Genomic DNA, 18,722 nt, shown 5'->3' with positions numbered 1-18,722 from the left:
TACTTTCCCCTAAACCATCTGACATGTCATAAACATGTGTGCAGAGAAGTCACATCTGCCTTTCATTTGTCCGTTTGCTGCTCAAAAAGTGGTATTAATTTTTCCCAGTTCAGATCTTTAAAAGGTCTTCCAGTTGATTTTAAAAGTCTGTGGGAACCCTGTTTAAGGCTATTTTAAGTAATAAATGTGAAGTTTCTCCGCTCCATAGGGAAGCTGGAGGGGAGGGCTGAGGGAGCGCAGAGCTGCAACGGTAGAGTGTGTGATGTGGTGATTTCTATGCTTTGGCAGGTCTTTGATAAATTCTATTTCTTCATGTTCTTAGATTGTTGTGCACTGATTTTACCTTAATCATAATTATTCAGAGGGTTCATTTTTCCTTTCAGCTTACTTTAGTGAAGCCACTGCAGCATCTCCCTGCAGCCACAGTGATGTAAAATAAGTCCACCATTGCTCCTTAATGTCTCGTTTAACTTTAATAAACAGGCAGTTCAGTGGACAAGTCAAAACTTATCTGTTTGTGTTGTTACACATTCACCTTTTTACTGTTCCCTTACTTCCTTCTCAATCCATAACAAGTTTCTTTTTCTTCAGTCTACCTGTAAAAGCAAGTCTGTATCCAAACAAGAAGTCAACTGACCTTAGGTCAAAACAGTAAAGCAATCCACAACGGCACAAAAACACTTGAATGCAAAGTTGTGTAATTTTGAAATGTAATAAAAAGGATGTGATTGATTGTGCTCAAGTTCAGAAATTCTGAGACTGATTGTGATGAATAGCCCAATTTGAGTGTAACACTGTAACACTGCAGGATCTGAGTTTGTTAAGCACTTTTTCTAAAATCTGGGTGTGTTTTTCTTTCTCGCTGAAAAATGCAGATTCATCCTTGATAGGCAGAACTGCTTGTGCAATGCTTTAACATTTTGCCACCTTTTCATATAGATTAAATCACCACTGAAGCTCTTCTGCCCATCATACTAAGTCATGACTGACATGAAGTTATGCTGAGCTGCTGCTTTCCTCTCAATCCTGAAAAATCCCGCTCCGGGCTCCTGCAGACCTGGCAGAGTGCAGACGTTTTGGCAGATGGTGTTCAGCAGGGATGTGTTGTTAAGGTGAGGCAGCCTGATTGTGTCCATATGTTTGTGTAGAGTCTAAAGTGCCCTTGTTGACAATCTGTTAAGTGAATGCAATAAGCCAGGTGTGTGGAGAAGCCGCACAGTACCAGACACTTTTATTATTATGTATTCAGAAATTGAAGAGGAAATTTATAATGTTTTCTCTCCAGTTGGTTCAAGGACAGAGATCTAGTTGAAATGGGATTTAGAATTAACAGATTAAAAGTGAGTTTTAATTTAAGGTCATATTGCAGTCAAGCCTATTATATTATGCAGATGGATTAGCTTCTAATAAGAGATTATTGATTCAGTCATGAAGTCAAATAATGGAAAACCATAGAAACATACTGACAATCATTTAGATTATTGTGCGTCTTTCTAGAAAACTCTCACAGATCAGTCAGTAGTTTTGAGATAAAAATGCAAAACACAATGACAAAGCCATTTAGAGCTCAAAATAAAATCATGCCTCCTAAGAGATCAAGTAGCAGTGTGTTTGTGAAGCTATATAGGCTACTCACCTGAAAAACATAGACAGGCACAGGAGAACACGTGTTAGTTAAGCTTAAGTGGGATAAACAATCTTAGACTGTGACTGGCCGGCCCCCCACATCAATCAGTACTTGACTCAACACCTCAGCGTCACCTTTAAAGAAACGTTTGCATTTCCTCAAGGCCATCTTAAAACAATAATCACCCTCCATTAAGAACACAGTGAAGATTTTTCTTGCTGTTGTCAATTAAAAGTTAAAGAAAAAACACATTCCAGCATTCATCTTGAACTAATACCAGACTTCAGGAAGTTAAATTACACAAATACAGTGGGTATTTTGAGGGTTTAGTATAAATTCCTTCCACACAGTGAGAAGAGACAAGCACTGTCTGAGGAAACACAGCGAGGGATTTTGGTATAGACTGTACCTCTAGAAATTATCCGCTCAATCTGCTCAAGTTAGACTGCTGAAACCTGGCTTTTGATCAAAATTCAGGGTATATTTGCAGGGAACAATAACTGTGGTGTTTGATTGTACATTGAAGTGACATTATATGGATCTTGTAATGCCTGTAATTGAACAGAATGAATTAAGATTAGTGTCAGATCCAGTATATTGAGACAGAGTTGAAACAAAAAGGAAAAAGTGGAAATGACATGCAGGAAACGAGCCTAGGGATGAGGAGAAGATATGTGTTTGGTAGATTATTTCTCTGTTGTAAAGACGCTTCAAGGCAATAATTCTTATACCATTGCAAAGCCTGTTCATTTCCCTTTTAAATGGTGCCACATTTGTAAGGAACATACATTTGTAGAATGAACAGGAGAGCTGAGTATGCGGGTTGAGTCCATGAAAAAATGTCCAAATCTTCTCTGTCAATAACAGCTTATTCTGCCGTTGACTCGTGTTTGGTTTTGTTCGGTGGATTGGATAACTGAAGTCATATTGGCAATTTATTCATTTAACAAACAGGAGCCTCAGTAGCATTTTGGAAGAACCATACACAGCCACAACAGCCTGTCACCTCATCCTCATGCTGGTCACACACTGCCGTGGGATGGCATCCCATTCTTCCAACAGTATTTGTCGTAAGTCAGCTTATGTGGTTGTGTTGGTCACTCTGGCACCCCATAGCACACCCAAGATGATCCCAGGAGTGTTCAGTGGTGTTGAGGTCATGACTGCTGGCAGGACATTCCATCCTCTCCACTCTCAAATTCTGGAGGTAGTCTCTGATAAATCCCACTTTGTGGGGTGAGTGTTGTCATCTTGGAGGATAGAGTTCAGTCCCAGACTATGGATATATGGGCTTGCCACTGGTTGCAGAATCTCATCTCCATATCCCTCTGCATTGAGATTGCCTCCAAGGATGACAAACCTCATTTTCCCTGTGAGGGGGATGCCGCCCCACACCATCACACTGCCTCCAACAAAACATGTTACTCTATTGGTGTAGCAATCAGCATAGCGTTCTCCACATCTTCTCCACACTTTGACTCTACGATCCAACTGTCCAGAATCTGGACTCATTGCTGAGTATAATGTTCCTCCACATGTTCATATCAAGCATGTGTTGCTGACACCAGTGCAAACAGGCCTGATGGTGAAGGGCAGTCTTGGCAGGCCTCCTGGCAGCCCTTTGAGAATGGAGATTGGCTGCATGTTCCAGATTGTCTGGGCAGAGAGCCATCGGCCATCCTGCAAATCTTGACTGCAAATCTGTAGAAGACAACCTACGGTTCCTAAGAGCTGACAGGGTGAGGAATCGGTCTACTTGGTGTGTTGTCCTCTTGTGATGCCCACTTCATGGCCTGTCTCTGACATCTCCCATTATGAGGAACTTGGCCTTCAGTTTGGAGATGGTACTTGGGCTCACTCCAAACGATGACACATCTTGGTTTGGCAGAAGATCACTTTGAAGTTTCTTTATTGCAAAGGGCCCTCTCCAGATAAGTCAAATGTGGTATGCTGATTCTTGGAGCAGGCACCTATTGACCACTGTCAGAGGGCGTATGCTCACAGGTGCTGACAATCAGCTATCAATCAGGAACCTGATTGTCAGAACCTGGGGGTATCGGAAGCTTGAAATAAGAGCAACAGCAGAATAAGCTGTTTGGCATCAGCAGAGAAGGTTTGGAAAAATTTCTCATGGGTGCATCCCACATACTCAGCTCTGCTGCTCATCCCACAAATGCATGTTCCTTACAAATGTGGCACCATTTAAAAGGGAAATGAACAGGCTTTCCAGTAATTTCCTTACTTATAGGCACACCCAGGATGCTATTTGCTTTGCAAAGCAGTTTGCATAGTTTTACCCTTTGCATGTGCCCATGGTTTGAATGTATTTTTCTCCAATCTACAAAGGTTATGCATGTGTAAAAGCCCATTTGGTCCAGTTACTCTGTATGGATTTCAAACTTTTCTTGTTTCTTTGTAAAAACACTGGACACTGCTCCACGTTGCTGAATCTCTTCCATTCAGTTGCATCCAATTCATTATTGTACCCAGAGGATGAATTCTATCATTTACATTCCCCTGACTTTTGACATTTTTAGTGCTTACAGGAATGTCAAATGCCCTGACATCTCTTGGATGGATTGCCATGACAGGCTGGTGAGTGTTAGGTCGTCTTGAAGTGTTGGCATAGGCTGTTCTGTAACATGTGTGCCTCATCAAAAATATGGCCACATGTCAGGGCTACAGGAGTGGCTGAGATAACACTGTTGGACTCAGATTAGCCAGCTTGGCAGTTATCTTTTTCTTTCCTGTTTCACACATCAAGCAGAAGCTGTTAAACCTGCAAACCTTGTGCTCACTGCGTCAGCGCTCTGTCACAATGAATCAAGGAACACTCAAAATATGTTAATTGTACAGTGTCTATCTCATATTCATAGAGTGATTTCTCAAAGTAAAAAATAACCTGATAACTTTTATGTCTGCTAAAAATTATTAAAATCTAACTTTATCTTCAGTTTTTTTTAATCGACTACATCAGCCTGGCGGAGTGTATCCAGGGCTCTGGGTTGTGCCCCTGCATTTTCTGCTGTATTGCAATTGAATGGTGCAATTTCTGTGTCCCAGAGTGTGAATTCACATTACATTATGGATTGTGAGAGCAAACTAGGCAACAGAGATTATAATGGGGGCAGAGAGAAGAGTGACAGGAAGCTTATGTTTGTGTTTCTTTCCAAATTCCCCTCTGTACTCTTTATTGTAATATCTCATTTTTCCTATTGCCAAGTCTAATGTTCTAAATGTTCAGTTTGTATCCCTGTAAAGCTTTTAGAATTGCTTTGTGTGTGAATAAAGTGATTCTGCCTGCTCTATAAATACACTTGCCTGGTCTTGCCTAATACTTGAGATATTTTGTTCTTCTTTACAATTTGCAACACAGCCACATAGAGTCATTAGTATTCTCTCTATTTGTTTGACAACAAAGCTGCAGTGTGGCTTGTCAAGGTTGTAGCTGGCGGAGTGCATAAAGCCTCCTTATGACGCACTTCCACCAATAGAAATATAACAGCTCAATAAACTGAACAAAGAGCACCGTTGTTTTCTTTCCTGGAAACCTGAAACATCTTTATTCCATTGACACCCCAGAACAAATCACAGTCCTTGGATGGATGACGTTTTTTTCATACAATCCTTTATATTTTAAACAAAAAAGATGTAAACATTTGTCACAATGCATTTAAAACTTCACTGACAACAACAACGGTAATTTTAATATTTTATAATTATATTTAAAACCATTATAGATACATAGACAGACTTTTTAAACATACATTAACACACATTTATATGTACAACACTTCACATTCAGCCTTGTTTGTGTCTTGTACTCCTGGGGGGCTGCATTAAATTGTTCATGTACACTAGCAAATCTCCTGAGGACAATGTTTGCTTTTCACAAAGAAAAAAGGAAAACAAAGACAAAGACTTTGCTCTTCAGCTGCTGACAGGAGATTCAAGCAGCATCCTCTTCATCACACTGAACTTTATTTACAGCAAATGACCACTGACATACAGAGAGCAGCACACTTCACCATATCATTCAGAGCCCGCCTAGGCTCCAGCATCCGTCATAAAGCATTACAAATGCTGCACATGGATTTTCTGCTGATTCAGGGCCTCATGTCTCAAATGGGACTCATAAAGTCTCTGTCATGTTTACAGGCATCTTCATGACAACTAACAAGACATTTAAGATGAACAGAAAAATTCAAACAGATGAAACAACAGCAGATAAAATGGAGCAAGGGCAAACTGTAATTGCAACTGACTGTCTTTCATGCAAACATTTAACAAAACAGCACTTTGATTTTTCATGTAATTAAGCTCACTTGCTTTAAACTGCTCATCCAAGCAACTGCATACACACAGAATCCTGCTGCTACTAAGATTAATCTTGTTTCAAATGCTCAAGACTCAAACATAAAAGCCACAAATACATTCTGTTATTAATTAGGAGGTAGAAAAGTCACCTTCATAGAAGCTGTATCAACTAGAACATTATAGATTCAATTTCCCACTGGAGTTTTAGAGTCTCTATGGAGCCCAGAACTGAATTATTGTTAAATTGAGCTCAGTTTGAAGTACTCAACAGTTTTGGCCATTATTTCATGGCCGTGTAAGGTTGGTGATCCTACAATTAGGATATAAGCTCAGCTAAGTTTGTCCCCCTTCTAGATACTTAAAGAGTTGAGGGAAAATGGATTCCAGCTGTGTCGAGGGAATCCACAAACCTGCAGGCTGTTTGGCACTAAAACCTTTTAATAGGAAACATTTAAGGGAACATTTTCAAAGCTACCATGTAAGAGGCTGATATATATCATAAAAAAATAAAACCTACTACACTCATGTCTAGACACTGTGGGAGCACTGTGGAAACTCAAACTAAGCAAGTGTATTTGTCTCATTTTTTAAAGAAAATCACACTACACTGGGCTTTGGTTTCGCTCAGTTAGTGGAGAAACTGCCCAGACATGAGGACCTCGGAGTGGTTGCAGGTTTGAGTCCTGATTCTGGTGCTGTTTTGTGCATGTCTTTCCCCAGTCTTTACCCCCCATAAGTCCTATCTTTCTTAAACTGTTCCATCTAATAAAGGCAAAAAGCACATGATATAATTCTTCAAAAATCGTATTATTCTTATAATCCATATTTAAGATATAGGAAGCATAAAGTAGGCCTCCATTGTTTGAATATTTTTTCAAAAAATCTGCTAATGCAGCAAGCATATGAAGTGAGTGTCTTGCTAAGAAATGTACTAAGGATGACCCCAAATAATCGAGTATTTGACACTTTGTTTAAGAGAGCCTCAAATGACCGCCAGTCTCATAGTTGAAAAACAAGGACTATTCTATTTCTGCTTTATGGGGGTGTTAAATGTATAGTTTACATAGATTTGATTGTGTTCTCAGAAAAAAGACATGAGACGATCAGTCAACTATTGGCAAAATCTGACCCATCAGATTTAACTATGCAGATCCTGAGGTGGGGTCATCCCTTGTGCGGACTAAGGCCACATTTACACAGAAACCATCCACTGGAAACAGAATCATCATTTTTATGTCAAATAGTTCATAATGCATCATGACATTTTGCAAGATAGTCTGGCTGCAAAGTGCAGAGAGAGTGGGAGATGTCATCTCTGTCTAAAAATAAAATTGTGTTAAACTTCCAGTGAGGGTAAGGGTTAGGTTTAAATTAAGGGCTGGGATACCGAAAGTTAAAAGTCAAAAATTTGACCAGCAAACCTGATTCTAAACAGGAAATAAGACTAAACAGTCTGCTTACATGAAAAAACGCTTATCCTCCATGAAAACACTCCAATGTAGATAACCTAGACAAGACTAAAGCTAACGAAGCTGTTTTGGCTATGTAGGTAACTCAGCTATGTAGCATAGCTGAATCAAAGGCTAACGAGGCAATGTTAGCTACCTAAGCTACATGGGTAATGTAGCTATGTAGCTAACATTGCATATACATTTGTATACACTCCAAAATGTCAATTTACATAACAGCCAAAACTGTCAACCCCCCCCCCCCCCCCGGCCACATTCTTCAAGCAGTTTTCAAACTTTCAACATTTGGGCACCCAAAACGCCACTTAAGTTTAAAATAAAAAGACAAAATGCATTTTATTTTCATGAGCCCTAACCGCATAGTAATTTTGTATTAATAAGTTGTAATTACCTAGTAATTTCTTGAAAATAAGGTGTAATAATTGAGTAATGAGTGGACTACTTACCAAGAAATAACTTGGAAATATGGTATACTAAGAAAGTATTTACCTAGCCTAGTAATGTATTAATTATTAAGTAATTCCTTGTAATACTGTGGCAATTTTCTGGTAATTAGGCAGTATTTTACCCTGACCCCTTACCCTAACTACTAACTCCTAATTCTCATCCCAGTTCCTAACCCTAACCCCAACCTTTACTCCAGCTCCTAACCCCTAACCCTAAAGCCAGCTCCTAAGCCCTAACCCTAACCCTACTCCTTACAATTTACTGGACCAAAATAAAGAAACTAAGTGGGATTTATCAAGCTATATAGAAAAAATAGTTTCTTATTTCTTAGAAATTACTTGGTAAAATACCACCTAATTACCAGATGATTGCCACAGTATGAGGGTGGTTAGGGTTGGGGTAAAATACCACATAATTACCATTATTATGAGGAATTACTTGATTATTAATACATTATTATTAGGTAAATACTTCCTTATTATCACTCAGTTATTACATGGTAAAATGCCAACTTATTACTAGGTAATTACCACCTTATTCTCATGGCCCACTGAAATTTTTCCTCTTGGCCAATCTTTCTCACAAGCCTTTTTTTCTTGATATCTTGAGAATAGATTAAAAACATCCAGACTCATCATGTGATTTTAAGTACAATGAGACATTTTGTGACAAATACTCTTCCTTAGATTTGAGTTTTTCCAGTCTCTATCTCCTTTTAACACTTTTTGGCTGAAATAATAATCACAATATAATAAATGACTTAGATTTGGCATCTGTACATACACATTATATACATACATGCAAACAAATGTCTACATGAAATCCCTGACGTCTGATATATTCATATATATATATATATATGTAGAGAGAGAGAGAGACAGATGGAGAAAGCTAATGATGTAGAATATACACCCAGGTACTTGCAATAGATTAGAATAGAAAAGAGACATCAGAATCACATTTTCACAGTTATGTTCAGTTGTATCCTGGTTTAGTCTTCCACCTTTGCCCCAGAGAATATGGGCTGAAAAGAGAAAAGCCTGTCCAGCGCAGGGCTGGAAGCCATGTCTTTGATATGTTTATTTGAAAGGTAACCTGCATATTGTTAGAAAATGTCGCCAAGAACATTTTGGCTCAGAGAGTGAGGAAAAGGTGAGGGCAACCTTTGGTTCCAGCAGAAAATCCTTTATGAAATCAAATAATTCTTCAATTTTAACAACACTGTTCTCCTAAACTATCATTGAACTGGAGCATCTTCATCACATCAGGATACAGCCGTGCAGGAAACATTTGCATCATAAACCTTAAATGGGATTCTTGTGACCCATGTGTTCACGCTGGACCTAATAAAGCAAGACATGGAATTAGCTGCTTCCCTGTACACCCACACAGCTGGATACAAAAGACCTCTGTTATATAGATGACAAGATTTTTGTTCATGTCCTTTAAAGGCCTGTTTGCCTCTATAAATGGTGCTTTTTTCCTCCCTCTGACACCCCTGTGTGACCGCCTTAGGCTTCAACCCACACAGACTATGGCCAGCCTCAGGCTACTTTAACCTCGCCTCACACTTAGCCGCAGGTGAAGGATTTACATTTGAATGACACAGCCTAATGCTATCAGAATTTCCACAGCATAAGATTTGTATGACTAGATAAAAAATCTGCTGCTGTTTACACTCACTGATTCTCTCGATAATCTCATTTACTTCTTGAATCACCAAAAAAAAAAAAAAAGTGCCAGGTAAATATAATTCAAATGAGGGTTTGGGAAAGCTTGTGACACTTATATTTTGGACGGGATTTATTTGTCACATGGAGTACAGGACAGTGAAAACTGGATGTACTGTATGGCAGTGGGAGTTCCTTCAGCGAGCAAATCAGGGGCAGCCTCATATGTTTATTTTTACCTTAATCTAGTGGCTGTACTGTTTAGACCAGTGGTTCTCAACTGGTTGAGCCTTGAGACCCACTTATCAGATTCATTCTGTATAAAAAAGTACCATTTGGACCTCAGATTATACAAAACATGATAAATCAATAAAACAGGACCAAAAAAACATGCTGAGAGTTTCACAGACTTTTTGGAGCATTTTTTGTTTCATATTCAAAACCCACCAAAAAAGGGCTTTAGGAACCCACTTTCGGGTCCCAGTTTACCGGTTGAGAACCGCTAGTTTAGACAGAACCATACTTCACTATTGTTTGTTTCAATTTCTCTCTGTAGTAGTTTTTTTATTACATGGACTCCAATGTCAGTTAACACTGAGTATCAAAATGGTGCAAAGGAGTCTAAGAAAATTTCATGTATTGGGAGAAAAACAGATTTTTAACTTTGTTTGTTTCTAACAACAGTAGTTTTTGCCTTCCTCTGCACTGTTGGTGTTTGTTATCATGATCATTTTCATGAAATTTCATTATATTTCATGGGAACAAAGTGCTTTCCAGTCCATGTAGCAACTAGAAAAATAGGGCTGAATGATGCTATTTAGATGCTATTTAATGCTTTTATCCTCATCCTCATCTTATGCAGTTTCCAACAAACACAAGCAAAAAAAAAAAAAAAAAATCATTCAATATTATAATCAAGACAATATAAGATTAAACTGCAGCTTAGCACTTTTGAAAAAAAAAAAAAAATCTGTCAGTTATAACTCTGAAATATAAGAATATCAAATAAGTATTTAACTGGTAAAAATGTATTTACTTAGAAATAAGAAGCTAATTTATGTACATACAGTGCTTTAAATTCCAAGGTCATTTCTTTATTTTGGCCAAAGTGAGTCCGTCCTTTGTAATTCCTTTGTAATTTTTTGGTGACTTCTGCATATCAGCCACTAAATTACAGTGAACCCTTTGCGAATAATTCCCAAGTAATGTCCATATTATCAAAAATGAAACAGCCTTATGTTAAGTTACATAAAGGGCACAATACAAAGCTGTAGTTTGAATGCCATAGAAATGAATTGGGAATTACTGACAAAGGATTCACTTTAATTTAGTCTGTGAAAATAAAGAAATTACACAGAATTATCAAGCAACTGATATAGAAAATTTTCATCTTATTTCTAAGAAATTACTCAGTAAAAATCCACCCAATTACTGAGAGTTGCCACAATATGTGGGGGGTTAGGGTAAAATACTGCCTAATAACCAGTGAATTACTTGGTAAAGTTATATATCAATTGCAAAGTAATTACCACCTTACTCTTGAGAAATTACCACATAGTTATACTATTACTATTGAAAACTCACCTATTTGCGCTGGCTTTTAATACAAGTTGAACTTGACATTTTGACATGCATTCTCTTTGATATTGCTAGATGATTATGTGTTTTATGTGGTTTTTTGTGAGTCATTTATTGTGCTTTTACTGTTTTGTCAAAACCATGTAAAGCACTTTGGTCAACTAAGGTTGTTTTTAAATGTGCTATATAAATAAACTTTGACTTGACTTGACTTGAAAATTACTATGCAATCACTCTAAATTTACTAGGTAATTACCTAATTAATGAGGGAATACTAAAATATAGTGTTTTATGACTCATTCTGATTTAAAAAAAAATCTACAAAAATGAGAAAAGTAGAATTTTGTGAACTATTATAAAAATGACACCTGAATGATTGCATGATTTGTAGTACATGATGTCTCTGCTGCTAACATTTTTGAACGGGTATTTTGTCACATTTCTGCAATATTGCATGTTCTGGAGTGTCAAAATTGCTGCATTAATCTGAATTTTGATCATTTGCCCAACCCTACTAGAAAACCTTTCAACGCCCAAAGCTGGTACTGGGAATGGTATTTGGGACAATAATAAACTTCTTGTCTTATCCATTCCCTCATTCTCCGATAACCATCGTCATGAGTTAGACTTTTGTAATCAGTCACAATGAACGCAAATGTGCAAGACTGCTCAACACTGAAGTTCTTGTCTGACCCTTAAGATTGTGAAATAAGGTCAGTAATGGGTCACACTGGTAAATACTGCTTATTAGTCTTTAAAGTACGAGGGCTTTCACTCAGAAAACCCTTTTGAGTTTCTATTACTTGATTTTCCTTAGTACTTTATAGCACACAATGAATGAGGCATGATCCTTAACACAGCAGTTCTCTTGCTGGAGTCAGGCTGGGGGTGGGGCCTGCATTTGTTATGCTGCAGAATCAGTCTTAACATGGCCTACGCTCTCATCTGACAGAGCGGTAAGTCCTGAGCTAAGCAGGGTCTTACCTCAGAGCTAAGTGCTCTTTGAAAAGCCAAAGTGGCCTATTAGCTCAGGTGGTTAGGGTGGTTTAGTATCAGTTTCTCAGGCAGACACATCCAATTTTCCAAACACTACTTTGAGGAGTGAAACCGGCAGCAGAATGCCTCGCGTGGTGCTGACACGGGGGTTTTGCATGACTTAAAGCAAATTATTTCATGACAAAGTGAAGCGCTTTATTGTCAGGTACTCTATGAAAACTGCACATGGCTGCAAATCTCCCCTCTCAGTCTGTAGGACAAAAGAAATCATGACATAAAAGTCTTGTAAGTGGACCACAACATTTTCCCCAGCAGATCTAATTAATCTCTCCCATGGCAGCTTTTTTTCTTTGATTTCATGACCCATTGAGGAATAGATGACAAAAGTGCTTGTTTGACAAATGCTGGGATTAAACACAACTGTGCTGGGCATTTTTAAAATCAGAATAATGTTGAAAGTGCTGAGGCAAAGCTTTGTATCTCTCATGTAACAGATCTTTTTTATTGAGCAATGCATTGTCTTTTTACTAAGAGGAGCCCTAAAGGCATGTGGCCTAAATCCATGCATAGACATCAAATTAATTATTCCTCTGGCTGGAGGATCAAGTTTATTATGCACATTGCAGTGTTCTATTTGTTGCTGTTTTGTGCGCTGAAGCTAAAAGAATTTGCTGATGCTCTGTTTGTTTCTCTGAGGAGCTGCATGCTTGTATTAACATGATTCGGGATAGAAGATTGGAGAGAATGTACTATGTATTTCTCACACATACAGTATAAATAAACCACAGGATTAATTCCTCTCTTGCACTTTTACATACACACATACGTCCAGGATGGCTTAGGGTCATTCAACCACTCAGAAGGATCCCTCCAGTTTATTACAATTTCAGATCTCATCTTCATGCCTGTCAGTAATAAGAACAATACTGACAAAAGTTAATTGATTTAGTCTGGGAATGAAACGACGGAGAAAAAATAATCTGACCAAGAATGCAAGTTTGGCCTCATACCAGTTTGAAACAAAAACTAACAAAACATTTTCAAGAGAAAATTGCTGGAAAATTTAATCATCACTACTGTCTTTTGTAAACATCATCAGTTTACAGATGGCCTTCCTGCAGCTGTGACCCACAGCCAGGTCAGAGAAATACTTGCTGTTTAACCTTTTATTAACCGGCTGGTTCATGAATGTAATTCTACTGTACATAATTAACAAATGTGTCATGTGCGACTACCTCTAGAGGGTATTACTCTGAAACTACCCGATGTACACAGCCGACATCAGGACACTTGAAGAAGTATTATTGAAGAGTCTTTTCATTAAACCAGCTCTCCATAAGGTTTATGTACGTAACAGTAAATCGCTAGCTTTGCAAAGCAGATGGATACGCTCATTTCCTTGCTTTTCACTGGCGAATCCATCTTGCAAAGCTCTCATCGGAACCATTTGGGCCCGGTTAGAAAGTGAACAGACCAATCAGCGACTAGGGGCAGTACTTTTGGGTGCGGCAGAGTCGTGGCATAAACAAGCAGCAACAAAAGAGGCCGGTGCAATTACGGCAGGAGTACCTACATGTCTATAGTCGCCATGTTTCGTGTTATTCCTCGGTAGCTGCACATGCGCAGCTCGATAGTGGTATGTCATGTGTTTTGTTGCTCTTATTGGCTCATAGAGATGTGACAGACAGAATGTTCATCCAATCACACTCCAAGTTTTTTCAAAGCCTCTGCCTTTTCCCAAACATTTCCGATTGAAGCTGCATTTCAGGTTAGTATATCGCTGTTTTCTTTGAATGCATGAGGATGAAAAGATGGATGAAAAGTGGCACCAACCCTTGCCAGTCTGGTCTCAGTCACTGAAGTGCCTATAAAGGTATTCGCCCCATTGGATGTTTTATTCTTTATTGATCTTACAAATCAATCATGGTCCAGAAAATTGGTGCTTGTAGTCTCACAATTTGTGAAATAAGGATCACCTGAGAGCAGTGAATGTGTCTCAAGTGATTGTAGTTTAAAGATACCTGTGTCTGAAAGCTCCAGACACTTGTTAACCATTATTCCTGGCTGCTATTACACCATGAAGACAAAAGAACACTCCAAGCAACTCAGAGACAAGGTTATTGAAAAGTATAAGTCAGGGGAAGGATAAGAAAAATGTCCATGGCAGTGAACATGCCCTGGAGTTCAGCTAAATCCATCAGGAAATGGAAGGACTATGGCACATGAGTAAATCTGTCTAGATCAGGCTGGCCGTGCAAGGAGACAAGTGAGAGAGGCCATCAAGACACTTATGACTACTCTGAAGAGTTACAAGCTTCAGCAGCTGGGATGGGAGAGACTCTTCATTCAACAACTGTTGCCCAGGTTCTTCACCAGTCAAAGCTTTTTGGGAGAATGGCAAAGAGAAAGCCACTGTTTGGACTCAGGACTAGAGTTTGCCAGAAGGCATGTGGGAGACTCCATGGTCAAGTGGAAGAAAGTTATTTGGTCTGATGAGACCAAAATGGTCTTTTTTCGCCAGCAGACAAGATGCTGTTCAACTCTGTTTCTCTTACATGTTCCTCCGTGCACATTTGCAATGACTCTGGTGTTTTGGTTTAATGCGTTGCCTTGTTAACTGGTGACCCTCAGCTCAATGCATCCATACATAAACTAGTGACAGCAGGCTGAAAACAGAGTTAACATGTGCCTCTTCCCTTAGTTTTTCCCTATAATGTCAAACTAAACTCATCAGGTATGAGTTTCATGAGGAAACACAGGATGAGGGTCAGCACCTTCAAGTCCAAGGCTATAGTTCTCTGTGAGAAAAACGTGGGTTGCTTCCACTGGATGAGGAGTGAATCTTTGCCCCAAGTAAAGAAGGTCAAGTTTCTCAGGCTGAGAGTGGGCAGAACGGACCATGAGACTGACAGGGGGATCGGCAAGCATCAGCAGTGTCGTAGGCGTTGCATTGAACTGTTGAGGTGAAAAAGGAGCTTAGCTAGAAGGCAAAACTTTCATTTTAACTGACAATTTTTGTTCCAACCCTGATAAAAAGGTTTGGGTAGCAACCGAAATAATAAGGCTGTGGATACGAGGGATCAAAATGAGATTCATCTGGTGGAGAAACAGAGCGAGAGGAACAGGTTAAATGAATGAGGATGGGCAATCGTGGTGACTGATGGATTTCACATCATGTAGCCCACAGGCCTCCATAGAAACACTCGAGTCCAACTCAAGTCTGAAGCTTTTGAAGGGCGAGTACTTCAGCCTGGAGTCATAGTTGTGTACCTGTGTACCACACCTCACTCACTCTTTGACTCACTGGTGTGATGAGGTAAAATAACTCCAGTTTTCTAAGAGTATGTTCAACATTAGGTTGCACTGCACAGCACTCAGTAGAGCTTCATAGTGTTTTCCAGCTTTCAGGCGGCCGCTTTGACACATTTGCATTGTTTTGGAGGGGAGCAGGTGAGTATTTGTGAAGTGATGCACACGTTGTGCCAATCATTAGTCCTCCCCCCTAGAAGTCTCCCCAAATACACATTTCTCTCTCTCAGGAAAGTCAAACTATGTCAATTTCTGTGATTTTCTGGGTTTATCAGTGGATTCTCTTTTTACTGGATAATTCTGCATTTCTGTCCATGATTCATGGAAATCATAGGGCACTAGAACCTGGAGTAGAGCTGCTGTTCCATTATGATAAAGGGAGCCAGTTGAGGTAGTTTGGGCCTCTGACGCCTCTCATGAAGCCTCCTGGTCACCTCTTTTTGGAGGTCTTCCAGGCATGTCCAACAGGTTAGAGATCCTGGAGCTGACCCAAAACTCACTGGAGGGATTATGTATCCCATCCCATTAATGTTGCTTGGATGAGGGATGTCTGGGTGACTTGCTTGGCCTGCTGTCACTATGAACTTTGGAAGAGGGATGGATGGCTGGATGGATGGATGACAAATGCACTAGGTTGGAATTCACCAGCTTATAGGACTGCTCATTTAACTAATATAATTGTTGTTTATATTGTTTCTATACGTTATACAGGTTTCCATAAAGACTTTAAAGACAAACCTCTCTGTCCCAGATATATGGTCTGCCTGCATTCAGCACCACTGTTATCCCTGCTGCTGTGTTGACTCTGCGATTCTTCCCTGCCTCTGCACTGCTCCAATTTGCCAAATGAATACTGCACTTCACCTCAACATCATGCTAATTTTTTAGGACGTGCACCAAAGAGACACTTGGGACATGGCGGCCATCATGCGCACGCATACATTTACTTAAAAACTTATAAAACAAGTTTATCTTCCTCCTAATGTCACTAGTTTTTACAGTTCAGCAGCATAGTGGGCTTACTTGAACTTAGACAATAAAAAACATCAAACTTTCTGCTTAAATACAGACTAAAATGTCAGCCATTTTTTAAACCAATTTTGATGTATGTTTGTTTTCACTCTGCATTACTTTGGTTGTAAAAACAAAAACAGAATCATTTCTTACTTGTCAGCACTCCCTGGCACATTTTAAGATCACATGCCTGCTGCAAATTAAACATGCCATTGTGTGACTCAATTTCCATTTTCCTCTTAATCCTTGTCCACAGCAGAAGAGTCTGTTTTATGAACTCTACAAGACTAGCTAGCACTAGCTAATACCTCTGATACAACATAATATGCCTTTTCCTTCTCTTCCCATAATTACTTTCTTCTGAGCATTTTTTTTTTTTTTTTTTCTGGATTTCATGTCTGGAAGCTGCACACATTACTTAATACAAACACGTTATAGATTTTGTTATCCTGAGTCCTTCCCCTGCTCTCCTGCTTTCCTTATTCAGTCATGCCTTCTATGCTGGACACAGCTGATTGAACAAAATTGATATTGGTGACTTGTCTTTGCAGAGGAATCAATGCAAACCTCTCCTGGGCATTATTGATGGAGGTCCTTGTTCATTTAAACTCTAGTTACAATGGTCTCACAAAGCCAAATCCTTCCTTCAAATGTTTTGTTTTCCACCTCCTTCTTAGTCTTAATTAATGTAGATAGAAATGAGGCTGACAGTAATTGAGGCTTTGAAATCTTAATGCATTTTCTCTTTAAAGATAATAAAACCAACCCTGTGGTCCTTCAATTTGAGGCATGCATAAATAAATACTTATCAAATCAAATACATTATTAAATACAGTACTTATAAATACATAAGAGGTCATTTAGGGAGTAGAAGTTTCATTTTAGTTGCTCCTTCAAATCCAGCTTGAATTGATCCAGCTTGAATTGATTTGCATTGGGACTCCATGATCTCAGTCAAAGTGATCAGATAGTTGTGGATGCAGGTTAGATTGACCTAATGAGACACAGATGTATACCACTACAGTTTCCTGTTGTCTGTTTGGCTTGCTTATCCTCCTGGGTTGGCGTCTAACTCTGTGGTCAGTTGTTTTTTTGGCAGTATCACATATTTGAGGCATGAGGAAAAAAACACACTTCTCCAACTTCGACCTTCATCTTTGTAACATTTCTTCTTTCACATAATCTCTTATTTTCCCTTTTCCCAAACCTGCCGTTAATCCTTCATTCCTGCCATATTCATCTCTATTCCTCCTCTTTCCTTTACCTATTCATTGTCATGCTTTGTTTGCGACTTTAGAGGAAGTCGCTCTGCATCTCGTTGGACAGCTGACTCACAGCCACCTCGCTGTGTGCTGATCCTTTAAGTATCCTGGCAGTCTGCTGGGGGCTGTAGTCCAGAAAGTTTTCCCCGGCACCAGCTGCCATTTCAGGGCAAGGACAGTGTCTGCAGGTCCTGTGGTTTTCCACTAGCCCATTTGACAACCTTGTCGAGTTGCACTCTTCTTTGTGATGCGGTCCCTTCTGTGCCGAGCTGGACGGACATCCACAGAGTGACCTCCTGCACAACGCCACATCCCGGCACAGGGACTTGCGGAAGTTTGGCTTGAAAACCAGATAGACTATGGGGTTGTAAAGGGTAGAGGACTTTGCTAATATAGCTGCCACAGCAAAAGCCATGGGTGGAACAGTTGCTGGGTTTCCAAAAGCTGCCCACATGGACACAATGGCGTATGGGCTCCATGCCGTCAGGAAACCGATGCAAACTGCCACCGAAAGCTGAAAAGAAACAAAGCATGAAGTATTTGTACTGTTAGTACATTTACTTAGCAAGCACTACAGTAAACAGGAAAAACCTGTGCTTTTTACTCTCCAGGTTTGATGGCTGTTCTAACAGCATAGCATAGCATGTGTTTGCTTTGAAGAGTGTATCTGTTGTACTGTCTGGGGCTTAAACACAAACTGGGTCATCTTGGCTTGTTTTTAGCCCAGTGCTGTGATTCAGCTTAAACAAAGTTTCCGATGTTGGCGTTGAGGCAAAGTTCAATAAAAGACCCTGTAAAGTGAAACCCAAAGTTTTTGTCTTAACACACTAGATATGTTGGAATAAGGTTGCTGTAAACATGTGAAAACACTGACATCTACATGTGACTGAATTTTGGATTTAGACCATTAGAAAGTTTTTCATCCCACTCCTGGCTGGGTTTAATTTGGGCAGGGCAATTATGTGGGCTGGCGATGTCACCGGCCAACAATGGGGAATTACTCCACCCCCTAAGGCTACAGCAATATAAAATC

At 39.5% G+C, this 18,722-nt stretch overlaps 1 protein-coding gene across 1 annotated transcript in view; it reads right to left on the bottom strand.

Annotated features, from left to right (window-relative positions):
• Nucleotides 1-14,569: 14,569 nt before the first annotated feature.
• The window catches only part of opn7b (opsin 7, group member b), a 102,649-nt gene continuing 98,496 nt past the window's right edge, over nucleotides 14,570-18,722 (bottom strand). The window contains exon 6 of the mRNA XM_041799706.1: nucleotides 14,570-18,203. Within this exon, the coding sequence (XP_041655640.1) occupies nucleotides 17,721-18,203 (483 nt within the window). The 3' untranslated portion in view covers nucleotides 14,570-17,720. The remainder of the gene's footprint in view (nucleotides 18,204-18,722) is intronic.

The sequence above is a fragment of the Cheilinus undulatus genome, linkage group 11 (assembly GCF_018320785.1).
Source record: "Cheilinus undulatus linkage group 11, ASM1832078v1, whole genome shotgun sequence".
Taxonomy (NCBI): domain Eukaryota; kingdom Metazoa; phylum Chordata; class Actinopteri; order Labriformes; family Labridae; genus Cheilinus; species Cheilinus undulatus.
This window is presented reverse-complemented; position numbering and strand designations above follow the sequence as displayed.